This window comes from Chanodichthys erythropterus, chromosome 19 (genome assembly GCF_024489055.1).
Source record: "Chanodichthys erythropterus isolate Z2021 chromosome 19, ASM2448905v1, whole genome shotgun sequence".
Taxonomy (NCBI): domain Eukaryota; kingdom Metazoa; phylum Chordata; class Actinopteri; order Cypriniformes; family Xenocyprididae; genus Chanodichthys; species Chanodichthys erythropterus.
The window spans coordinates 9,536,734-9,563,893 of NC_090239.1; the positions used below are offsets into that span (position 1 = coordinate 9,536,734).

A 27,160-nucleotide genomic window follows, 5' to 3' on the forward strand; every position below is an offset into this window, starting at 1 on the left:
GGACATCTATGCAATTAAAATCAATGGGGTCTAATTTTGTTTTGTCGCTTACTTTCATTTTATAGATAAAAAATATCTTCTTTTGTATTCCACAGAAGAAAAAAAACATGAGGCTGAAAAGATTATGGAATTAAAATGTTAAAGCACTGGATATGTAATTTAAAATCTAGCTTACTCAAATGAATGTGATTGTTTTATGCTTACAAGATATTTCCTAACAGTTTGCTATAGATTTAATGCAAAGCAGGAGGGTTTAAATGAGGAAGTCAGAGTAAATGACACTCTTCTTTGGCATGCATGGCAACTGAAAATGCACCCTATTACACACCTGACATATGATACGGTGTTTTCACACCAAATCTGAAAATTGTCGCCCTTCCGACTTGGATTTGTGCAACTGATACTTGAGAACTGACTGGGATAAAAATGCTCACTGGGAGGGCTTGTAATATGCACACAGACACAATCGCACACAAACACACATAAGCTATCCTTAATAACGGATGCAAGCAAATAAGGGTCAGTAGACACACACACACACACACACACACAGTTCAACTTTTAAACCCTGGGTTCATCTGCTGTGCATTGGATCAGCACAACAATGAGGCAGTACTCTGGGGCGCCATGAGCTACAGAGCTCATTTATACAGCTGTCAGACTCCCTCTTTCTTTCTCTCTCCCTCCCTTTCTCAATCTCCTCCTCCTCTTCCTTCTCTGTTTCCTACTGGCTTACATTTTCACAAGAAAACAGCCCTCCTGACTCGTCAACATTGCTGTTTGGATTTCATCAGTTTAACACCCAGCATTTTTTTTTATTGTTTTGTTTAGCATGTGTATGTGATTCTTTCAGCTGTCTCACTCATTTTTACACATTTCCTTAAGGGGGTTGCACGTTTCTTCTCGGAAAATTGTAAGGGGTCTCTTCAGCACTTTGAAATTTAGTTTATACTGCAGATTAAAATGCAGTGTATGTTCTTGTTAATTTAGCATGAAACTGCAATGTTTAAGTGTCTAATGTTTGTGTGAATAGTTATAAAAAAATCTGAATTGAATCTAAATGAGTGCTGTACAGTTAGGATTTTTTCTGCTATCCTAGTTGGGCCAATAGGTCAGATTTTACTTGCCATGCCTACATTTCCACTGGCCTTTTATTTTATTTTATTTTATTTTATTTTATTTTATTTTATTTTATTTTATTTTATTTTATTTTTTAACTTATTGTTTTTTTACTTTTGTCTAGAAAAAAATATTTTTGGTTTATATATATTTTTTATGTCCGTAAAATATTTTTATATGCCTGCAATATATATATATATATATATATATATATATATATATATATATATATATATATATATATATTATAAGAATCTAAAAAATTCACATAACACACTGGTCAAGGCCAGGGGACCATCTCTTTTTTTGAACCCTTTAAATTCACTGGTTTTGTACAGGGTTTGAGAAAAATATGTTCTTTCTTTCATGTTACGTGTGTGCGCTTACATGCTGCTTGCTACATCCTGTGAGCTACTTTTCATTGTGACACCTCGACTGATGGACTCAACTACCACAGCATATTATAACCATGTGGGGAATCTCTCTCTCCTCCCGCACTGCTTTCCGTCTCTTCCACTGCTGTCATTATTAAGACCAAACTTTGACTCGGCCTGCAGCCAGCTTTTGTAAATGAGAAACAATTTTGGGATTTGGCTTAGAAAATAAAAGCCCTCCACATTGGCTTTGATGTCTGATAGTAGAGAGAAATGACATTTTAAATAGGCTGCAAAAACAAAACCTTGAAAGTGCTTCCATTCTGTGGTGAGGATGTGTGATTGGACAAGGAAACTAGTGACAGTACTGACTGCTTGGAGTGTGTGTGCTTGAAGGAACTGGGAAATCCACTTCCCTTTTTTTTATTTTTTTTGGAATGTGTGTGTGTGTTCTGAATCATGGATGCTGTATAATTTCTGTGTTTGTGCATGTGTATGCATACAGTGATCAATAATCGATCAGTCTGTGTGTCCTCACCAAGGTCAGATCGTCCCGCCTTGGCACACACAATTGCACACATAATTTCACAGTTGTGCTGAGCTCATCACCATCAGATACTTAGATGATATCAGGCAATATCATCTAGGATTTTATGCTGCAATGGCATCTGACACCTGTATGTACCAGGTGCACACACACACACACACACACACACACACACACACACACACACACACACACACACACACACACACACACACACACAGCTCTCCCCAGTCAAGATCCAAGCAGAATCCGACTACCTTATTCATGCAGTTATCATTTAGTACTTTTTATGCTTGTCACCATTTTGCATTATTAAACAAATTTTATCTCACGGTTCATATTTCGATATTTGGGTATCTTGAGCAGTATGTGGCAGTATGTGATCGTGCGAGGGTGGGATACCACACAGCAAGCCGAGCGCTCCAAATGTATGCAGAGCCTTCATTAAATATACATAAAGCATGCTTTTTAAGGACACGTCGCTTCTACACCAGTAAAGGAAAAAAAGCACAAAACAAAGATTAGCATCAGGAATTCAATATTAATCAGTCTCGAGGGACACACATACGCTCTCTCTCTCTCTCTCTGTTTTCTTCTCTTTCTCCTCTCTCTTGTTATAGCGAAGGCTTTAATTCGAGAGGGACTTGTTGCTTTTGAGCCGCATGTCTGAATATTTTCATGTTCTCTGATTAAAACAAAACTCCGGTTGACGCATTGCCTTTGTCTTTGGCCCGTGCTTTGATTGCTTGTTGAGTTTTCCTTGCTCACTTTCATCCCTCCCTAATCGTCTTCCTGAATCTTTTTGTTTGCATTTTTATTATTTATTTTTTAGGCAAGAACTTGCTTGTTTTTTTTTTCTCTGTCTCGCTCTCTATCTGTCTGTCTCTCTGTTTCTGATTAGCGTTTCTCAGACTCAGCAGGAGGTTGGCTAGCTGTGGGGGAAGACAGTGCCGTGACCACCGTGACCACACAGTCATGCCTGAACACGGAGCCAGCCTTCCATGCATCCCATAATAGCCCCTGTTCTATTTCTGGACTCTGGCCTTGCCATTTTTACCCAGAATGCACAGAAAAATGAAGCCTTATTTGACCACATGAATTCTCAGCTTCACTCCTCCCACAAGTCGAATTCTGCAAAGCGAACAACATGTCAAAACATGTGGGTTTCATTCCAATAATCTAAAAGAGTCCTCCCTCTCCACACCACCTAGGCCCCCAAAATGCACTGATTTAACACTAAACTGCTTAAACAACTATGGCTTGGCTGGCATGCTTTGTTCTGTCTAGCTTGTGCAGCTGATCTCTGGTCAGGTGTACTGTGTGGTCACGGCTGGCTCAATTAGGACACAAACCTGCTCAGCGGCTATCAGCATGGCAACATAATGACTGTGATTTGGATTGAAGAGGAATGCATGACTACATACAGAGGGGCTGTTGACAAGGGAAAGTGGCATGTCAGTGTGTGGATGTGTGTGAAAGTCTAAAGAGCCTACCCTTATTATCGCTCTTTTCCCATAAACAGATCTCTAGCTTTGAAAACGAATCGGCTAACGTCAGTACACTTGTTTATTTAATTACTTAATTACACATTCAGACCCACACTCACATACACATATACGTGGGTATTGGTAGCCTGGTGAGAATAGCTCTGGGCTGGCGACCCAAACAGGTGTGATCCCAGATAGGGGTGACCCACGAATTGCAGTGTTACTGAGAATCATGGTGCCCTTGGGCAGGGTGGTTAACCTGTGGTTGCTCCAGGGGATCGTCCATGTAATTAATACTGTAAACTGCTTTGAATGAAAAGTGTCTGCTTACTGACAACAAGTAACCAATTATACAGCAAGTTTCTTTGTGTAATACGTTTATTTTTTAAAAGATGATGCAGCTTATGGGGTTGGCGCACATGATAGCGTGTACTGTTATAAGTCTCTCCTGAGTCAGAGTTTGCATGGCAGCAGAATAAGGCTTGGGGCTGCTGGTAATCCCTCTCTGGGCTCTGAGTTTCTGAGCTTTGCTCTCACTCTGATACTGGGTGGTTAGAGGGGGATTAGAGGACTTCATCATTCACTGGACCCCAGAATAGAGGTATGGGTGAGGGTGAAAAGAGGGAAAAAGGAAAGAAGGAATGAAGAAGTTAAGAAAGGGAGGAAGGAAATGGAAGAAACGGAGGAAGCAAGGAAGGAAGGAAAATAATTAGGAAAGGTGAAGCAAATGAAAAAAGGGAGTAAGGAAAGAAAAGGAAAAAACAAAGGAAGGTAAGTAAGAAAGAAAGAAAGAAAGAGAAAGAAAGAAAGAAAGAAAAGGTGGAAAAGGTAGGAAAAGGAATGAAGTAAGGATAGAAGGAGAAAACAAATAAAAAGGCAGAATGCATGAAAGGAAAACAAATTTCAGAAATAATTTTAGAAGGATGGAAAAAAAGGAAAAAGGAAGAAAGAAAAAAAATATTAGTAAAGGTGGGCAAAGGAAGTAAAATTGACAAAGTAAAATGAGATGAATGAATTAAAAGTGGAAAACAAAGAAACATGGGAAGGGAGGAAAGGGGGGAAGGTAGGAATATGGAAGGAAGAAAGGAAGGTGAAAAGAAAGGAAAGAAATTAAGAATTAAAATTATTAGGAAAGTTTGCGGGAAAGGAAGGAAAAGGAAGTAAGGAAAGAAAAGTGAAAACAAAAGAAGGAAAGAGAAGAAAGGAAGGGAGGGAGGAAGAAAAGTAGGAAGGAAAGGAGGAGAAAGGTGTGAACATGGAAAGAAGAAAGGAGGAAGGAAGAGGAAGAAAGAAAGAAAGTAAAAATGAAAAATGATTGGAATAGTAAGGAAAGAAAAGTTAAATCAGAAGGAAAGGGAATGGAGGAAGGGAGGAAGAAAAGTAGGAAGGAAAGGAGGGGAAAGGTAGGAACATGGAAGGAAGGAAGGACAAAAAAGGAAAGAGGAAGAAGGAAAAAAAATGAAAGAATGAAAAAATGATTAGGAAAGGTGGGGAAGAGGAAGGAAAAGGAAGTAAGGAAAGAAAAGTGAAAACAAAGCAAGGAAAGGTAGGAAAATGAATGAAATCCAAACAGAAATGTAGGAATTAAAGAAATGAGGTGGGAAGAAAGAAAGAGAAAGAATGGACAAGAAGGATGACAAGGAAAGAAAAGAGGGATGGACAGATAGGAAGGAAGGAACGAAGGAATGAAGGAAGAGACAGACGGACAAAAAAGAAAGCATGTGATATATGTGTAAATATAATGTATATGTGAGTGTGTGTGTGTGTGTGTGTGTGTTTGTGTGTGTGTTCTCTGCTAGGTTTATGCTTCAGCGAGAGTGCTGATGTCATGTAGACACTACCAAGATTAAAGTGCTGCACCCGCTGTCTGGGGTGTAAACACTGCCGGCACATTAAACACTGCAGAGAGAGAGAGAGACAGAGACGGTGGGACGGGGTACTGGAAACCATGTAAATGAAAGACAGAGACAGTGACAGAAAAAGATAGAAAGAGAGAGAGAACAAGAATGAGTAATAGAAAGCGAGAGTGCGGGTAAATAAAGAAAGGGAAAGCTAGAAATATAGGAAAAACGAAAGGCAAAGCGTCTGATTAATGAAAGGGAAAGTTGTGTAAAGACTCTGAAGGGCTCACGGCACATCAGCCACAGTGCATGCTCATTAATGCGGGGATCTCTGAGCCTTCATCTCTCTCTTCACATCATTTGCATTGTTTTTACTACAGCGCTGTAATTATAAGATGCGTTTACTTGCGACACATCAGTGTAACGCTGCTTTTGCTGCAAAAAGAGCCTCATGCACACTACGCAATAGATTATGGGATTCATCACGCATATTTTGATTGGGTAATTCTTGTATTCCTGTTTTTGTACTTCAGATCAACATCCTGCATCTGATTATGGAGGAAATCAGCAGTTCTCAGGAAGCTGGCGGAAATCAGGAGAAAATAAAATAGCCACAAATAATTTGCCTACAATTTTAATGAATGTTTACTATAGTGTTTGCAATGATAATGAAAATCCTTGTACTTTTACCTAGTTTTTTTTCCACTATAGTTTTGTCTTTGAGCTAAAGTTCAGTCCTTCCAGAGGAAAATATTTAATGTCTTCACTATGAAAAATTATTTTCATGAACATTTTTTCTTGTCAAATCAACTTCAATAATTAATGTGGTTCAGATAACATAATATTTTGAATTTCACCAATCGCCTTCATTGTATTCACTCAAATTTTTACTTTCAATGAACTAAACATTTTAAGGCAACCAGGTAACTTACTTTTTTTAAGTTAAACCAACAGTTTTTTAGTTCATTTTAGTTCTCAGTTTTTGTTTTAAGTGCAACTTTGTCTCAGATATTTAAAAAAACAGACATAGACAATGTCTTTGAAAAAAAGTATCTTATGCTCACCACGGCTTCATTTATTTGATCAAAAATACAGTAAAAACAATAGTACGTAAATAATGTGTAAAATAGTACAATTAAAAACATCTGATTTCTATTTTAATATATTTTAAAGTTTAATTTAACAATGTGATGGTAAAGCTATTACTCCAGTTTTCAGTATCACATGATCCTTCAGAAATCATTTGAATATGTTGATTTTGTGATCAAGAAACTATTAATTATTATTATTAATAATTTATTATTAATTTTTTTCTAGAATTCTTTGATGAATACAAAGTTCAAAACTGCATTTATTTTTTGTAACAATGTTAAAAGTCTTACCGTAACTTTTAATAAATTTAATGCATCCTTGCTGAATAAAAGTATTAATTTCTTTAAAAATAAATAAAAAAATAGTCGTTGATTTCTCTTTAAGCAGAAGACTGTATTTGCTCTTCATTTAATCTAATTGCTTTCTATGAGAAACAAATGAGATTTTAAACAGATCTCATTTGTGATTTTTCTTTCCTACAGGTCATTATGGACAGCATATTAAACCTGTCTGTGCTTTTCCACTTCTTATACATGTACGTGAATTTAAATCCATTTCTGTTAGTGTGTGTGTGTGTGTGTCTGTCTGCATTAACGCTATGAGTGTATGCGTGTCATGCTGGCTCCAGTCGTCAGCGGTTATCAAAGGCCTTGCGGGTGCTGTGTTGTCTCTCTGGCTTTACGGTCGTTCCCTCAGCACGTCTGGCTGGGTAGGCCTGTCCTCTATCATGCCTGCCAGATAGTGGCTCCTCTGTGCTGAGCTTTGTTTAGAGGTCAGGAGCCTTACACACAGCTGTGGACACAACACAGAGGCAGTCAAAGTCCCACAGTCCTCCCCTATCATCTCCCCCTCTCACACACACACACACAAATACGTTCAGGACATGGAGCCGGTCCAGCCTGATGAAAGAGGGAAAGATGTGAGGCGTGAATCGAGGCTATAGTGATTCCACGTCTTGGGTGCCAGAAACGTTGCTCCTCTCGCTCCTTGACGGATGTCTAAGGATAGAACGAGTGCCGGTTTTTATGAAAGCTAGTGATTCACATCTTTTTAATGATTTAAACGCTCTTCATAGCTTTGCTCCTCTCAGTGCGGCAGAAGAGTTTTTCAGCCAGCTGTTGCAATGAGTAGACAAACACGGTGAGGCGGCCCAATGTTATGTTTCCACTGTAAAGACCATTCAATCAGCCTTTAATTCTCCTAATAGCCGAGAGGCTGGCCTATGATTACACTTTGGCTGATATACACTTCCCTTTGGCTCCGATTCAGCTCTCCGTGTGACTGTGCAAGTTGTTTTTTTTTCTTTCACTCACTTCATACTTGTTTTCTTTTTCTCTTTCTCTCTCACTTACAACTGTTGGTCTGATTCTCAGTTTTGCTAATATCCACCTTGTTTCTTACTTCATTATCACTTTCTATTTCCAAAAGCCAAACCTGCAAAATTATTTGCAGTCAGAAATTATTCTGGTTGGCTAAAAGGCATTCTTTTCTTTTCAGCCTAGAGCTGTCACAGAGACAGGTATGGCTTCTTTGGACACCTATTTCGGTGAAATATGACAGGTAATCACATTTATTCATTGTATTATTGCTTACAGCACCTTCAGTACACTTTCTGTCTCATACTAATACATGTGCAGACAAACACACCTTTGTACAGCAGCCTTGATCCTTAACATACAATCTACAAAAGTGATTCATTTCCCTTCATAGTTACACATCCACTCCCCACTCAATATTACTAGCATTATTTCTGCTTATGCCTTCCTCCATCTCTCATAGCCTTTATTTTTTAGTATGTCTCTCCTTGATTTGTTGCTCTTTAACACCCTTTCAAAAACTCTTTTTCCTTTCTGTGGAGTATTGAGCTGTAATACCAGGTTCAGACTACATTATATTTTTTGTCTGTTACGATAGTCACTGTGCCAGATTATGCGATTTTGACTTATAAATTCTTGTCATGTTGTGGACAAGAAACTAGTCAGATTGCATGTTGCTTCCTGTCCAATCATCGCTTGCCGTCTTTAACAATGTACATGATATCACTGAGGAGGCGGAATTAGTGACTGACTTCCAGAAACAAGCATGTAAACAAGCAATGGTTGTACCAAAGCCACTTGAAGGCAAGCCAGCAACCTTAGCCGGAAAAGCGTAACACCTGCAAACACTGCGGTACACATGGGAAGGAGACAAGAAGTTTGGCATAATCTTTAAAGTCGCCATGAAATTGAAGTTTTTTGGCTTTTAGTATGAATATGTTAGCCTTACTGTTATCTATAAGCTAGTGTGCTCCAAAACAATGACAAAAATTGTATTTGGAAGCTTACAGTCTCTCACTTCTGCCAAGATTGATGAGTGATTTTGATGACATCACCACACACTTCAGCTTCTCATCAGATTTTCTGTCCAATCAAATGCTCTCTAGAATCTAAAGCATCCCACCCCCTACATTATAAAACAGACACTGAAGCTGTGGCTGAAATCTGTCACTTGTTGACACATTTACTATTTTCTACATGGTGAATGGCACATAGTGCACTATATAGGAGATAGGGAACGATTAAGTGTAAATATGCTTTCCATTGCGGTGAATGAATTCTGGTTTCACAGATAGCACAGAGCGGATCATATGCGCGAGTCGGCGCAGACCACAAAACATATTTGACCCATTTGAATTATGCACAGAATGCTATATTTTAAAGCGATATGGAGGAGATTAGGATTAGAAACGGTAAGAGATTAGAAGGAAACTGAGGCTTTGCCAAGCTCAACAGCTCTGGCCGATCTGTGATATAAAAAAACCCCGCTATTGGCTGTTTTAAAAAAAAAGGAAGGAGCTGTTCGATATTTCCCGCCCTGTTTTCCTGTTTCAGTGGAAATTACAACAACACATTGAATAATGCTGCGTGTTCCAAGGCACTTCAGTGGGCCTTTAATACTATTATATCTTAGGAAATAAATTAATAAAAATTATTATGATAGTTGCAATCCATTTTGTCATGTGCTATTTGTTGGAGTTGTTGGTTCATGTGCACATATCTCAGATGGATGTCTTTGTCTGTTGTTCAAAATAATAATTTGGCAAAGTGTCTCAAAAAACAGAAGAAAAACGTGTCCTGTCTCTCCAAAGTGTAGAGCACTGCTTCTACAGTAAAGTCACTGAAACTGTTTGTGTATAGTTCTTTTTTTTATTTTAATTACTGAGCTTTAATGATCAATTCGAGTGTAAGATGTGGGGTTAGAGTGAGAAAGAGCTAAATGCTCAGCTGTTGACTCTAGATTAGGGTCATAAAAGAGAGTTCTCTCACTGGCTGCTTCTCTGATGGTTTTCCACCATGAGGTTACTGAACCCAGAGTCTTTACGACTGCCTCTGTCATACAGGAAAATGCAAGGGTTAGGATGAGGTCAGTAAATCGGCCATGTTGACTCTGTTATTTTCTGTGTATGTGTGATTGTCCCGGATTGGAAGGACTGTCTGCAGGTGGCTTATTCAGGTTCTCCTGCAGGTCTCTGCAGGGTTTAAGCTGAGCTCACACTTGCTTCTAATGAATCTTACATTTGCTCCTTACTGTTAGGTTTTGAGGGAGAAATCACCTCTATAGCGCTTAGTTGAGCACACACAGCCTCATCTTTCCTGGTATTTGCTCAAGGTTAGAATGCTGCAATACCACTCCAATCTTCTCATTTTCAGAGGCGTTTAACCTCAGATCTGGGATCCGCCTTGCCTTTCTTCACATCTCTTCTGCACTAGTTCAAACAGGGCCATGCCTGTGGCCTCCAGGTCGGATCGAGAGGAAGTCTGTTATCCTGCCGTTCACTCTTTCTCCATTTTGGAGCCATGAGAGAAGAAAATGAAACACATTTATCTTGGGCTTTCCTCTTCTCTCAACCCTTCATGTGTCCTTCCTTCTGCTTTTATTTGTCGAACACACACGTACACAAACCCCCGGAACGGTGCGCCCATGCAGCGCCGTCGATATTCAGAAGGGCCCTGAATGGATGGCTGGCATTTGCATGCATTGATTGAGTGCATGTTTGCCCAATATTTCAGCGCAGCTGATGGCTTTATTAGACACATTGATTTAGAAGGCAGATAGATGGAGGTGGACGACAGGGAGGGGAATGAACGGAAGGGAATAAAGGAGGAATGAAGGAGGAAAGGGAGAGGGAGAGAACATTGTGATGCACACATGCCGGAAAATTGAGCTGTTTGCATTGCTTTTCTCTGCATCTGTCAAACTAGAAATAATAAGTCACAAATAATAGTAAATTCCTCACAAAATTAATAATGTATAATAAATTGATTCAAGAGGTCAAACTGTGATGTCCTCTATTGGTCAAATGTCTTTAGGCTTTGCAGATTTGCAGGTCATAATTAATCAACTTGAACTTGTTTAGTTATTGATTTTATTTAAATTCTTGATTTAGTTTTTGATTTAATTTATATTATATTGTTGCATTCACTTATATTTAATTTATATTATAAAATATTAATTTTAAGATTTTTTTTTTACAGGAAGCCTTCTACATTAAATGGCTTTTATACTATTTTCAAACATTTTGTTGAACAAAAAGAGGAATATAAGAAGATGTGAAAGAGAGGAGGCTAGAGTGAGAGGGTGCTTTAGTCAGTGAGAACTGTGCGACCTGCGTGTTGACCTGCATGTGTGTGTGTCCTGAAAGAGTCTGATTAGGAGGACAGTGTTGGGTTGTCAGAGGAAGCAGTGGCCTTACATGGAAACTCTCACCTTTTCACTGACTACATCAACTTTAGCCTTACCATACTAACCACTGCGCACACACACACACACACACCACACAGTCACGTGCACGCACAGAGAAGCGTGAACACAGAATGATCAGAGATTGGATCACCCAACAGACTGCTGACTGCTCTCTCTCTCTCTCACTCACTTTTCACACTGCAGTTGAACGTGCCCCACATCAGATTTTTTTCCCCCTCACATGTGACACAGTTCTGAACAGCAAAAACCACATTCATGGTTCCTGCACTTTCCATGACCTTTTCAGTTATTCGTGATTACTAGTTTGGAACTATTTTCTTTTAAATCAGATATTTAAATAATAATACGATTAACATTATTATTAAATAGCTACTGGGACAGGATTTCCAATTTTATGAGGTAGAAATATTTGAAACCAATTATTTTAAAGCATTATACATTTAGTGTACAATTTTCTCCAATAAACACACTGAATGAGGTTTCATGATGTTTTCAAATTATATTATATAAAAAAAACTATTTTAAAGAGCAATATTTAGCCAGTAGCAAAACTATACATTTAAAACATATATTTTAAGTATTTAAAAATTATTTTTGATTTTTTTTTCTCAAGATTCTATAAAAAAAAAAAAATAAATAAAAAAAATAAAATAAAGATTTTACTAAATTTTATGAATTTGTCAGTGGAAAAAAGTAAACTAAAAGGCACATTTATTGCTTAAAATAATAATAACAATAATAATAGTAATAATAGAAGAATTAAATAATTAAAGGATTAAAATGGATTTAAAGGAATTAATAAGAATGGTATGCAGAAAGTTGAGTAGTTTGCAACACTAGATAGTCTATTGCTGTCAATCACTGAACATTTCTGCTGTAAAACAGTTGTCTAACTTACATCTACTTACCCTACATCTTTCCACAAACTCTCATTGCATTGTGACAGTAAAACAGTAAGAACCACCTTCTTTGATTTGATTGGCCATCTCGATCATTTTGATATTGGCGAGTGCTGTTAGACCACTGAGGTAAAGCAGCTGAAATATTAATTTGAATATTTTAAAAATTTGAATTCTAGAATTCATATTTTATTATAAAAAAAAAAAAAATTAATCATAGCTGGTCTGGGCAGTGCCCAAACTCTGCCTATGGGTTAGAGTGTTCAACACATGCAGGTCTAAGAGCATCACCTGTTCAGACTGACTTCTATGGGTCACATTTAAAAAGTCATGTGAACAACCACTTGAAAAACTGAATTCAACCAAAAAATTCAACCCACCCCCCAAGAAAAGGGATCTGCTGTCTTTTCTCTCTCCCATCACTTATTTTCAACATGGGAGGGCTAGGGTTTGCTGTACCTCAGCTTTGGGGTTTCAGGCGTGCTTCACGCTCTCTTGGAGAGGCCAAATATAGAGGCTCGTTCCAGTGTGGGTGCAAGACACCGCCAGACCTGACCAGACTAGACCCCTCTGCAACAAGTGCTGCTATTTCCACTTTCCAACAGGAAACCGGCTGTGTGGCTTTAGCTTAGCAAGGGCTTTTTGAGTTTGTGTGTGTGTGGTAGAGAAAGTAAGGAGGGTTTTAATGTCATGCGCGCATGTGCGGGTTAATCTCATGTTGGACAGAAAGAACATTTGTGTGTATGTATATCTGATCTATAGTGAGCCGTTACAACGGGCGTCAAGGAGCAGGAAGCTACTTCTCCCCCTGTGCTCCTTGGTGTCTGCTTTCTCTCTCATCCCTCACTTCTCCTCGTTTGCTCTCACAAAAGAGTGTCTTTGTTTGCAAAACTACAAAAACGACCATTGTTTAGTCGCGCTTGTGTTTGAAAAAAGGCCGATTTAATATCTATGTTCAGCATTTAAAGTGTACTGATATTGTGCTGATAAGGTTCACACCAGACACACACACACACACACACAAATCATGGTGGGGACTTTCCTTTAACCTCTATTGTTTTTATACTGAGACAAGTATATTATCTATTCTTCAACTCTTCTCCTAAACCTAGCCTTCACAGAAACCTTTCTGCACTTTTACACTTCTACACCTTTTTTGTTGTGCACACATTATAGGTGTTTTTCAGGTTTTACTATCCTTGTTGAATCTTTTGATCCCAACAGTTTACATTAAATTTACAATTTTGGAGTCAGTACTTAATTTTATTCAGCAAGGATGCATCAAATTTATCAAAGGTTACAGAAAAGACATTTATAATGTTACAAAATATTTTTATTATCTGTAAATGCTGTTCTTTTTAACTTTCTATTAATCAAAGAATCTTGATTTATTTCACAAAAATATGGAGCAGTACAACTGTTTTCAAAACTAATAATAATAATAAATGTTTCTTCAGCACCAAAATCAGCCTATTAGAATGATTTCTGAAGGATCATGTGACACTGGAGACTGGAGTAATGGCTGTTGCAATTTTTGTCACCACAATAAATTACAATTGAATTTTAAGTTGTAATAATACTTACAATTTTACTGTTTTACTGTTTTTGATCAAATAAATGCAGACTTAGGATGCAAAGCATAGGAGACTTCTTATATTAAAAAAAATTACCGACCCCAAAATTTCGAACAATAGTGTTTCAAACACTCATTTACGTACTAAATTGGTAATATACTTTCTATTGCTTTTTATATAAAGCTAATTCAATTATTTATAGTCAATTTAAACTTTTTGCATTATTATTTATCTAAGTGACGCCATCATACACTGTAGAAAAAAAATCTGTAAAAAAAACCTGGTAATGTACTGGCAGAAAAATTTAATTTTATGGACATTTTTCTGTTAAACCTAAAACAATGCAGTGTAGTTCAAAATTCAAAATACAAGTAAAACCTCTGTAAAACAAAAGTAAATACAGTACATTATGCCCTGTTTTTACAGATTTTTTTATGGAGTGTATGTTTGTTGTAAATAAAAAACCATTATGCATTTTTAGGAAAAAGTATTTATTAATTTATTATTTAATAATTTAATAATAACTGGTTAAGAATCTCTATCTCTATTTTTCTCTCTCTCTCTCTCTCTCTCTCTCTCTCTCTCTCTCTCTCTCTCTCTCTCTATATATATATATATATATATATATATATATATATATATATATAAATATATAAAATTTTTTTTTTTTTTGTCTTTTTTTTTTTTTTCTAAGGTATAGAAAAAGAAAAAATTCCAAAATAATAATGCATTTTTTTTTCTAAGGGAGTATAGTGCAGACGTTACCAAAACGAGGTTTTTTTATATTTTGTTAACTTGTGGGGACAAGTTATAAACTGCATATTATATCCCTTAACCCTAGACCTACCCATCACAGAAAACTTTATGCATTTTTACATTTTCAAATATCATTTTGTATGATTTATTAGCTTTTTTCCTCATGGGGACCAAAAAATATCCCCAAAAGGCAAGGGTTTCAGATATTGCCATCTTTGTGGGGACATGTTCCATAACGTAGGGTTTACCAGGACCACACACACACACGTTAACTCACAGAAGACCATAAACCAAACAACCCAAATGAAACTTAAGCAGATTAACAAATACAGTCTTAGCCAACTGAAAAAGACAACAGAAGCACAACCACATTATATATACACATGGTTTGTACACACACACACATACAATGGCAGGGCACAGAAATATCATTATTGGTATAAAAAAAAACGAGTAAGAAGACCAAAAAAGAGCAACCTGGAAGAATTAGCGATTGTGACTGAAGTAGTTCAGAAGAGAATAGCTTTAGTAATTCATCTGCAGGTCTCCGCATGCCTGTTTGCACAAGCTCTGGATGCGTGTGTGTGTGTAAGTGGACACGTACCTAGGGCAGCGGAAAAAGTCATTTGTCTCTGTGATTACTCATTAATGATTAGGGCCCATCCAGCCACTCCTGTTTTGTTTGGTTTCTGTGCATGTGTGTGTGAGTGCATATTTGTGTGTGAGTATAGTGAATGAAGTGTGTTTGCTTTTCTCTCCCCCATCATGGTTAATTGCCCTCTCCTCCTCCTCCTCCTCCTCCTCCTCCTCTTGGCTTAATGAGGTGTCTGACCCCTGGTCGCCTCCAGTACCATCAGAGCCTTATCATAACACACACACACACACACACACACACACACACACACACACACACACACACACACACAAACACACAGGAACATACGCATGCTGAACATGGCTTCTCCCACAGTTCCTGTTGTTCCCGCAGTCACCATACAAGAAACTAATGAGTTGTAGGTATGTCTCCTCGGGGTCCACATTCTGCTTGTGTGACTCCCTTCAAATGTGAGTCGTGCTTTCATTGGTCATCTTTGCCAGCGCCGTGACAGATGCCAATGTCTGTTTGTGCCGGTATAAATACTGATAGTTGATTCTCGTGGCATGTTCAGACGAGTCAGTGTAATTAGGCTGCTGGATTATAGCAGGCTCGCTCCTTCTCCAGGAAGGAGGCGTGCAGCTTACCTACATATCCAGTGTCTGTGATTAAAGTGAGAATGAGTAACTGCTGATTCTGGCAGCTTGGTAGCACTGCGCTACTTCTACAACAAACTTAATTTAATATCAATGTTACTTTTAAATGATGTCTCTGGTGATTGCGCTCATACATTCTCAGCTTGTTTGAGGGACAATTTGATGTAGCCACTAGTCACAATTTATATATATATTTATATATACATGTTTGAATTCATTTTAATGTAATTTTGTAATTAAATATGTAATTACCATTTTATTCCTGTGTTTAACAATATTACTGTTAATGTATTTTTCATCAAATAAATGCAGCCCTGGTGAGCATAAGATAGGCTGCTTTTTTCAAAACATTAAAAAAAATCTTACCAACCCCAAATTTTTAAAGGTGCCCTGGATTAAAAAATGTAATTTACCTCGGCATAGTTAAATAACAAGAGTTCAGTACATGGAAATGACATACAGTGAGTCTCAAACTCCATTGTTTCCTCCTTCTTATATAAATCTCATTTGTTTAAAAGACCTCCGAAGAACAGGCGAATCTCAACATAACACCGACTGTGACGCAACAGTTGGGGTGTACGCCCCCAATATTTGCATATGCCAGCCCATGTTCCCAACATTATGAAAGGCATTAGACAAGGGCAGCCAGTATTAATGTCTGGATCTGTGCAGAGCTGAATCAACAGACTAGGTAAGCAACCAAGAACAATAGCGAAAAATGGCAGATGGAGCAATAATAACTTACATGATTCATGATAACATGATATTTTTAGTGATATTTGTGAATTGTCTTTCTAAATGTTTCGTTAGCATGTTGCTAATGTACTGTTAAATGTGGTTAAAGTTACCATTGTTTGTTACTGTATTCATGGAGACAAGAGCCGTCGCTATTTTCATTTTTAAACACTTGCAGTCTGTATAATTCATAAACACAACTTCATTCTTTATAAATCTCTCCAACAGTGTAGCATTAGCCATTAGCCATAGAGCACAGCCTCAAATTCATTCAGAATCAAATGTAAACATCAAAATAAACACTGTACTTACACGATTAGACATGCTGCATGACGAACACTTTGTAAAGATCCATTTTGAGGGTTATATTACCTGTTTGAACTTTTTTTTATGTCGTTTAAGGCAAGCATGAGCTCTTGAGGCGTGGAGCACCAGATTTAAAGGGCCACACACCCTGAATCGGATCATTTCTAATTATGCCCCAAAATAGGCTAAATCTATGGGGTATTTTGAGCTAAAACTTCACAGACACATTCAGGGGACAGCTTAGACTTATATTACATCTTTTAAAAAAAAGTTCTAGGGCACCTTTAAACAGTACTGTAAATCAGACATTTACTTGCTATCTCAATTGTAAATTACCACCTATTACTTTTTATATAAAGCTAATTCAATTATTTTAATTCAATTTAAGTCCTGTGATGGCAAAGCTGCAATTACTCTAGTCCTTTTTTAACATTATTATCAATGTTTTAAACAGCTGTGCTTATTTTTGTGGAATCTGCGATAAAATTTTTCAGGTTTCTTTGATAAATAGAAGGTTCAAAAGAACACAATATATATATATATATATATATATATATATATATATATATATATATATATATATATATATATATATATATATATATATATATATATATATATATATATATATATTTATACAGTCAAACCAAAATTTATTCAGATATCTTGAACATTTCATTCATTAATACAGTTTATTCACTACAGTTAAAAAAAAAAGTGGTTAAAACTGTGTAAAACATTGATCTTAATTATGTCCGATAACAGTTAAGCAAAACATGGTCAGGTCCAAGTGTCTGAATAATTTTTGGTTCCAAATTTTTATCAATTTTACTGGTAGTCCACTGTATGAAGAATGTTTGGGTATAATATGTCAAGTTTATTTTGCTATCCTCACTTACATAAATGAACTATAGTGTAACCACTGCAACCACTATAAAAATATATCAAAAATGTCTGAATAATTTTTGGTTTGACTGTATAATATAATATAATATAATATAATATAATATAATATAATATAATTAATATAATATAATATAATATAATAAATATAATATAATATAATATAATATAATATAATATAATATAATATAATATAATATAATATAATATAATATAATATAATATAATATATAATATATAATATAATATAATATAATATAATACATACAGGAACAGGAATAAATTACATTTTACATTATTCAATTACATTATTCAAATAGAAAACTTTTTTTTAATTTGTAATAATATTTAGCAATATTAATGTTTTACTGTATTTTCGATTAAATTAATGTAGCCTTGGTGAGCATAGGAGACTTCTTATAAAAACATTAAAAAATTGTAATGTTTCCCAACTTTTGACAGGTATATACAATGAAATCACTTTCTTTCTCCTATATCTCACAATTGTTTCTATATGGGTGTTTTCATGTGAAGTGAATTTCGTTGTGTTGACTTACAAGTTATGATTACCTACTAACTGCCATTTTGGCGAATCTAATCAGCCTGGTGCCTGGCCCCCTGTGGCTGCCTCTGATTGGTTCCTCTCTTCCGCCATTACAGGAAGAACACAAACCCCAGCTGGCATGTCAGCCAATCTTCAACTCGGCTCTCTTTGAGGCCATTGGTAGAACTTGTGTGTGATTGTGTGTGTTTATGTGTGTGTGTGCGCATATGGGTTGATTTTTGCATGAACCATGTTTATTCTATTTGTATAGAAAGTGTGTTGGTTCTTATGCATTGCGTGCCCATTTTCCTGCATGCTGATGTCTTTGTAAGTGCATAACTTTGCATTTCTATGCTGTGTAAATAGAAATGCTTGTGTATGTGTGTGTGCATGTCTAGACACACAGCTACCTTTCAGTGTGTGAGAGATGCAGCATGCACTTCTGCCCTTGATGATGTGAGAGCGTCCCCCAGTTCCCCAGACGCACTCACCACCCTCTGCTCCTCCCTTCCTCTACACTCATCTCTCTCTCTTTGTCTCTTCTGTCACTCTCTTCTCTGGGGGATTCTGAGCTCTATAGTTTGGGGTGTCTTTCAGTCTCTTGACAGGCAGACGGATGAGTGCTTGAAGGACTGCGGTGTGATTTCTGTGGCAGTGTGTGAGAGTATAGGGGTGGATACCTGGAGTGAACTCTCAGAAACCTCCAGTCTTGTGCCATAAAGGTTTGACTGACAGCTGCTGAACCTATACAAATAACTAACAGGAGAGTTGTAAATGTGGAAGGAAAGAACTGTAAAAGACGTAGTGTTAAAGGTAAAGTGTGTAATTTTTGAAACACCAGTGACACTAAAAAGAACTGGAAAAATAAAGACTGCTTCAAAAATGGAATTGCCATTGGTTGGTCAAATAGATCCAAATTGTCCAAATGGAAATTAAGAAATATTTGGGAAAATGATGGTAAAGGATGTTGAGATCATAAATTCATTTATTAATTCGTTCATTCATTCAGTCTTATAAAATACTATAAACAAATCTAATTATATGTAGGCCTATAGCCTACCTAAAGGGGTGGTTGATTATGATTTCACATTTTTAACTTTAGTTAGTGTGTAATGTTGCTGTTTGAGCGTAAACAACATCTGCAAAGTCACGATGCTCAACGTTCAATGCAAAGGGAGATATTTTCTTTTACAGAAATTGCAACAAATGGCTGGTCAACGAGCTTCTTTCTGGGTTGGCGACATCACAAACCCCAAAATTCACATAAACCCTGCTCCCGGGAACACGCAACAAAGTGGGTGAGGTCATGTTGACCTGCTTTAGAGAAGAGGAAGAGTTGATGTAGAGTGTTGTTGCCATGCCGTCATTTTACACCGGACTGTTTCACAAACGAGGGTCAATTCAACACTGGATTTGCTCAAAAGATTAACATGACAGTACATGCTAGTCGATGAGTTGAATCAACTCCACAGAAACTCCATAAATTTAATCCATTAACCATTTAGAAATGTCCAGATACATTCTAAAAGTTGGAGTCTCTCCATCAGTGTCAGACTCCGGTTTGAACAATGTAAGGCTGAACACCGTTACTGACAATTGTCATTTTGGCTGCGTGAGATTCTCCAGTTTTGTTGTCGTTGAGCAACCGAAGCACAAGCTGTTAAAGCGCCGCCCTCTTCTGGAAAGTGGGCCGGGAGCAGCAGCTCATTTGCATTTAAAGGCACACACACAAAAACGGCATGTTTTTGCTCACACCCAAATAGGGGCAAATTTGACAAGTTATAATAAATGATCTGTGGGGTATTTTGAGCTGAAACTACACAGACGCATTCTGGGGACACTAGAGACTTATATTACATCTTGTAAAAGGGGCATTATAGGTCCCCTTTAACTACATGTTGTCATATTTAACTTTCAGGAGCCTTAAGCAAAAAGTATTGGTTCATTGAGTCATTCATTTGGGAATCAGACTTTACTGTTTGCGCTGTATTGGGGAGCGAGAAAAAAAGAAGAAATGAGTCATTGTTTTGGTAATCGCTGTCTACGGGGAGCACTGTATGTGTTTGATTCACTAAAAAGTGCTGGTTAATAAGAATCATTTGTTCGGGAATCAGACTACACTGTTTGTGTGGTATTCAGTAGCCTTGTTGTAGTGCACAATATTAGGTACTGTCAGCGTATTTTTATAAGGCGTTCCACCAACTCCAAAGGAAGAATGCGAGTCCGAGAACTAACAGAAGAAAACATCATTGGAATGACTCTAAATAAGAACCTGCTCTCGGTTCCCAGCTCTCCCGTCCCTAACTCACAGTGTTATTGTATGGGCTTGTGCCATTGCTAAGTTAACATTTTCCCCATTTTTATGAATGATCTGATAATCGCACTAAGCTTCTTCCTGTTCATTCACCTTGTTAATGTGTTTTTTTTATTTGAGCATGCTACTTTGTTTATGGTGGCCAATTGTAGTGCAGATGACTGATTTGAAACTTCAAGATAATTTGGGCAGTGATTGATTTTTTTTTTTTAAGCACTTGTCCCTGTTCTGGACCAACAGCATTTTCGTTGGGTTGTTCCATGTGTGTGCTTTCAAAGTGGTGGTCGAAAGTCACATTCTAAGGAGCCTCTATCCTTCACGACTGGGCGTCTCCAACTCTTGAATTATGCCATAGAAATCTGTCATTTGCAATGGTTTATCCTTTTCCTCCTTTCATTTATTCTCCATTTCCATTCTTCTCCCCTTTTGTTGCTGCTTTAAGATGATTCAGATCACTTGGTTTGGTTCTCTTGGGTGATCTGCTCTCTGCCCTGTTCCCTCTCCTTTTCTCTATTTTATTCCCTCAGTGACTGTGAGACTGAAGAAGAATGAGAAAGCAGGGTGAGAAACATTAGTTAAAGTAGACAAAAGGGAGAGAGTAGGCAGAGGTCGTCCTAATGGAAATGAGAAAAAAAGGTGCCAGGATGAAGATGATGGTAGAGACTGACCTGTTATGGATTTTTTTCTTTGTTTGTTTGGCAATCGGTGTGCAGTGGCTGCGCTGTTTGTTTGTGTGTTGATTCGCTAAAAAGAACCAACTCATATGAGTCATTTATTGGGGAATCGTTTGACACTGGTTGCGCAGAATGTTTTTGATTCACTAAAAAGAACCGGTTGATACGAGTTGTTCTTTTGGACAGTATCGAACTGTGGTCGTACTGTATAGTTTCCACTGTTCATTTTTATACTCGCCAGACATTTTGACTTGATAATAAGTAGTCTACAAGCTTGTCACATGAATGTGAGTACTATCAACATGTCATGTCATTAAACGTAGGCCTACTATTTTTCTTTGTATAGCAAAAATTTTGTTTATTTTATTATTTAAATATTTCAATTTAAACAGGCTTAAGCTTTTACATCAAAAGGTTTTTACGATCATTAGAAGCTAATTGTTGAGTCCAAACTCTTCAGTGATATAAATATATTTTTCCTCATCTTGACTTGCAAATCCAGACTGCTATCAACAGGGGGCGACACTCTGCTAGAGGGCGCTGTAGGTAGTAAGGTGTGAAGGGGGTCAGACTTGCGGTCAAAGTGTTTACTGTAAACAGATTGTTGAACAAACAGCGGCTAACATGCTCACCGGCAGACCCGCTGTCCACTGTTGACTTAACTGCTCCCTTATCAGAGAGAGCAGCACACGGTCAGCCCTGAATAAACATTCCTAACACAGGAGTCCTTTGTGTGCATGAGTGCGTGTGTATGTCTCTGTGTGTGTGGTAATGCGCCCAACTCTAATGAGGAAATACTGAGTTTAACTTGTCCATATACCGCGTACAGCACGCTACTACAGCCTGTGCAGTCGCATGCAGATATAAAACAAGAAGTTAATGATCTAGCTGAGCGTTCAGGGCTGCAGGCCAAAGCCAACCCAGCCAGATACACATGCTCTGAACCTGCACCACACTGATACCACTGCTCATCCCTTCAAATAGCTTCACATAACAAACATTACACAGATCAGAACCATGCTGGACCAGAACCAATGCTTTTATCGCACTGTGATGGCTGTAAAGCCCCGCATGTGGATTTTGATGTTGACTTGACAATGGGTGTAAACCTGTGTGAGAAAGCAGATAGAATGATTCATCAATATGTTGTTTATACTTAATCTACTTCATAGATTTATTTCTGAAGTTATTTATGTAGTCATAAAACGGTTAGTTCCTGTCCTTGATTCTGATTGGTCAGTAAAACACGGCTATGACTGCTTCACCCAACGGTTCTGTGTATCACTACACAACACCCTTAGCAACCACTCTTAGCAATGTAAACTGTATGTTCTTAGTTAATATTGTTTTTTGAAGCTTACTGTATTATGCAGAAGAGTATTGTGAGAAAGAGATCGAGTGAGCGAGTTTATTACCTGCATTCAGATTTAGCATTTTCCTTCAGGTCAGTCAGTCCTATGTTCATAATAAAAAATGTCTGATGTATTATTTTGTTCTTTTAACATGGGTTTTAATGTGACTAACAGCGCTATTCAAAGCATTTGTTCTGTTTTCAAAACAATTCAGTCTTTTCAATATAAAAGTCTTTGCCGCCATCTAATGGTGTGAAAATATAACTTCTGTTGCTGTTCACGGTCAGGGACTGTTTTTTCTGGCGGAAGGAAGGCTTTTAGAAAATGTTTACTACTTCGTGAAAGCTGCATTGATACATATTTCTGGCTTTAATATTTGAATATCGTGAATCCGCTTCACGTCGTACGTACCTAACGACGCCCTTCAGCCGTGACTTATTCACGATACAGCACAGCCTCTCGTACCTTATTGCTTACATAAAACATCCTCTGTTTTAATATACCTTTATTTTATTTAATATGCTATTGTTCAAAAGATTTTTTAAATGCTTTTGGAAGATGTCTCTTATGCTCACAAAGGCTGCATTTATTTGAACAAAAATACAGTAAAAATAGTAGGTAACACTTTAGTTTAGGGTCCAATTCTCACTATTAGCTAATTACTTATTAGCATGCATATTAGTAGGATATTGGCTTTTTATTAGTGCTTATAAAGCACATATTAATGCCTTATTCTGCATGACCATATTCTACATACCTTAATCCTACCCAATACTTAAACTTAACAACTACCTTACTAATCTGACGTGTGAGTGACCTAATAGGAATATTGAGAAATATTATTACAATTTAAATAACCGATTTCTATTTGAATATATTTTAAAATGTAATTTATTCCTGTGATGGCAAAGCTGAATTTTCAGCAGCCATTCCTCCATTCTTCAGTGTCACATGATCCTTCAGAAATCAGATTTTGTAACATTTTAAATGTCTGTCACTTTTGATCAATTTAATGCGTTCTTGCTGAATTTTTTCCCAAAAATATTGTACTGACCCTAAGCTTTTGAATATATGAAAATAAAACATTATCAATTAATGTTTATATTTATTTAATGTTTCAGAGCATCTTTAAACAGTGCAAGGATACTTTGCATAGAGTGATGAAAGGCTGTCATGAAGAAAACCCTTATATGCAGATGATCTTGCCATGTTTTCTGCTAGTTACATTCTCCTTCATTTAGAATAATCCAGATTCACCAACATTAGATCAAGAGCGAGAACAAATTGTCATGTGCGCATGCCGCATACGCGATGCACCTGCAGTAAATCTGGCAGAAATATTTCTTGAACCTTTTCAATGTGTACGTAATTATTAATGAATAAAACCCATTGTGGGTTTTATATCACATAATTCTTCTAATGCTTTTTGTTCCACTTCCACGAAACAAAAAGTGAAAATGAACGATTTCTTTCCTAATTACGTTTAACAGAGGGATTCGCTGGTGTTAATAAGAATTCAGTCCTGCGTTAATGAGCCTATTGCGTATATGTGTGTGTGTGCTTATGTGCATGTTTGTGTATGTGTGTAAGCATATGAGATCAGGCTTCCTGTCTGAGTAAGTACCCCTGTCACTTGTGTTGTTGCTTTATGTCAAAACATCTCAAAGCAGGGACTGCGCTCTGACTCTCAACACACACACACTCACACACACACACACACTGTCGGTACGCAGCATGCTGCCAAGTCTCTGGGTGGTTACAGAGCTCAACCTGTTAAAAGGTTGAACTCTTGGGAAGGTGCTGATCTGAGCACACCGCACAGAGGCCCTGTGCACTCCTGTCAGCCTGCAACACACACACATTCTGTATTAAAACCTAGAGAGCTGCCTACGTAGGCCGCATTTTAAGCGATCATAGGTGCATTCCCAGAGCGAAAGCTTTTCAAAAAGGTCCAAACTTAATTATGTTGCCTCCTAAGATACCTTGTTTTGGCCAGATTCCATGTAGCCTTTGAAGAGAAGGCAGTCCCAGAATACACTGCAACAAACTCTTACTACGCCTGAGCCTGAAAGCTGCCTCCACAGGTAAAATACAGAGGTAGGAAGGCAAGAAGCATGTACAAATCCCTTTCTCATGTCACATTTGGTCTAGTGAGATACCTTCATCTGATTGATTTTTTTAAAGGCAGCATAGATGTATCCTTCCTTACCTTTGATATCCCACAATCCTGTGCTTTCCATTTCATGACAGTTGGGCTAAAAAGTAAATATGGACTTTTTTTTTTCTTTTTTTTTACCAACTTTTCCCCTTTTTTTATGTCATTTCTAGCTAGAAATGACTATTGTAGTAATTAAATATTTGCTTAGCCATCACCAAAGCACTCTCTATTTTGTTGTAGATCAATAAACTGTTATTTTGCCTCAGGATGTCTGTTTGAAATCAGTTTCGTGAGATACCTTCATGTGCAAATGATGCCTGTGAAGTCATTGCCTGATAAAGCAACAAGGCACCAAGTCAGCTGCCTAAGCTTTCAGACTCAGCCACTATCTCATCCCCATTTTATGGTGCAAATACGCAAAGCTTTGGTCAGGTATATAAGGAAAGCCTTTTACCTTTTTATTGTGTTCTAAACTTACTTTTTTTATGTTGTAAAGGAGATTCTGAGATTTTCTTCAGCTGAAATATGGCAGCAATTTCTCTCCATTACGGCAACTGGCTCAGTTCCTCCCACTTTATTCCAACAGATTTATTTACCTCACAAGCCTGGAAGCACGCAGTAATTCAACACACAGGTAGTATGCATGCACACGCAGTGTTTAAGTGTGAAAAAGAGCGAATGAGACCGAATGGAAGAGAAAGAGAGAGAAAGCAAGAAAGAGAAGGAGTGCCAGATCAACAAGTCAGCTTTTGTAGACACCCTGTTAATTGGCATTTGTGACAATAGAACACTGGCAGTTATTGATTCCAGATCGGCCAGGGATCGAATATGCAGACTATTACTCCCCATCATGACTGAACACACTGTGAGTGCGTGCGTGCGTGCGTGCGTGCGTGTGTGCGTGTGTGCGTGTGTGCGTGTGTGCGTGTGTGTGTGTGTGTGTGTGTGTGTGTGTGTGTGTGTGTTAATTGGTTTTAATCAGTGAAAATAGTTGTGGCTAAAGGAAGCTCTTTAATATCTGAATTGTTGCCACATTGTTCGTAATTAAATTAAAGTGGAGAAAATATTGGGATTCTTGCTTTTTGTTTTCTTTTTCTTGACAAAAGGATGTCATATATATAAATAAAAAACCTTTCCTTACAGCAGAAAAGAGTATTTTTGTGTTGTTTTCCAGTTAAAATATCTAAAAATCCTTGATGCAAGATAAATTTACTTAGACTTGTTTTCAGAGAATGTATCATTTTCTAATACAAGTGTATTATCTCACTGACAGATTCTGTGTTATTTAAACTATAAACACGTTAAAAATAAGATAAAAGTATGCCAGTTTGATGTAGTGATTTTAAAATAAATAAAATTAACTTTTATTAAAGACACTTCATATGCGTCTCCATAAAGTTCATAAAGAGTCTTCATATGTTTTATAGTATTGCTAATAAAAAGATAAATTATTTATAAAAATAAATATAATTGTAAACTTGTTTTTTGAAATATTTTTGGATTTATTTTACCGGAAGACAAGACTAATTAAAAAAAAAAAAATTTTTTCCTTCCATGGAGAGCAAACTTTTTTGCTTTTCACATTTTTATCCTGAGAAAATAACCTAAGTAATTTCAGATTTGTCTCATATTTCAGTGTTTCAGACATCTCAACAATATCACACACATCCCCTTTTTAGAATATTAGGAGAAACACAAGAAGAAGTTGAAACTTAAAGGGAAAGTCCGCTAAAAATTAAAATTCTGTCATCATTTGCTCACCCTCATGTTGTTCCAAACTGGTATGATTTTCTTTTTTCTGTGCACACAAAAGCAGATATTTTGAAGAATGTTGAAAACCCAAAAAAATACAATGGTTTGGTTACCAACATGCTTCTTTTGTGTTCCGCAGAAGAAAGAAATCCACAGGTTTGGAATGGCTTGACGGTGAATACATGATGACAGAATTTTAATTTTTGTGTGAACTATCCCTTTAAATATAATGAGAACTCCATTATATCTCCAGCTGAGCTATGAAAGAGCAAACTTTGAGCTGTGCAGGTATTGGCTGACATCTCTCTGGCAGTAACGTCACGGGGTCAAATGACACCTCTCTCTGTGCATGCTCCCCTGTGAAGATGACCTTTGCTGTGAGTGTACAGATTGCAGGAAGTGCTCCCTAATTTTACTCCCCAGCCGGGAAGACTTGCTGCTTTATTTCACCAGATGTCCAGCAGACATCTGAACGCCACGGATGAATGCGGCTGTGTGATGGAAGGCGTAATTCAACTTTAGTGCAAGTCAGATTCAGATGTGTCTCTGGTAATGCTTTACCCGCCTCCGACTCTCCATTTTTGCCCCTGACTGGTGGAGTCCAGAGGCTGGAAAAACATGAAAGAGGCCCCTGGGCAGGTTCACACACTGTAAGGAATAAGGGGGTAATCTTTAGGCCTCAGTAGAGCAATGATGAGGACAGGAAGATAAGACGACTGTCTGATCTCTGTATATGAAC

General features: G+C 37.3%; 1 protein-coding gene across 8 annotated transcripts in view; it reads left to right on the top strand.

Annotated features, from left to right (window-relative positions):
• The window catches only part of bahcc1b (BAH domain and coiled-coil containing 1b), a 112,583-nt gene that overhangs the window by 14,370 nt on the left and 71,053 nt on the right, over positions 1 to 27,160 (top strand). The window contains exon 2 of one of the 8 annotated variants that reach the window (XM_067369031.1): positions 7,958 to 8,020. The exons of the other annotated variants lie outside the window; for them this stretch is intronic. Within the exon in view, the coding sequence (XP_067225132.1) occupies positions 8,014 to 8,020 (7 nt within the window). The 5' untranslated portion in view covers positions 7,958 to 8,013. The remainder of the gene's footprint in view (positions 1 to 7,957; positions 8,021 to 27,160) is intronic. 8 annotated transcript variants of the gene reach the window in all.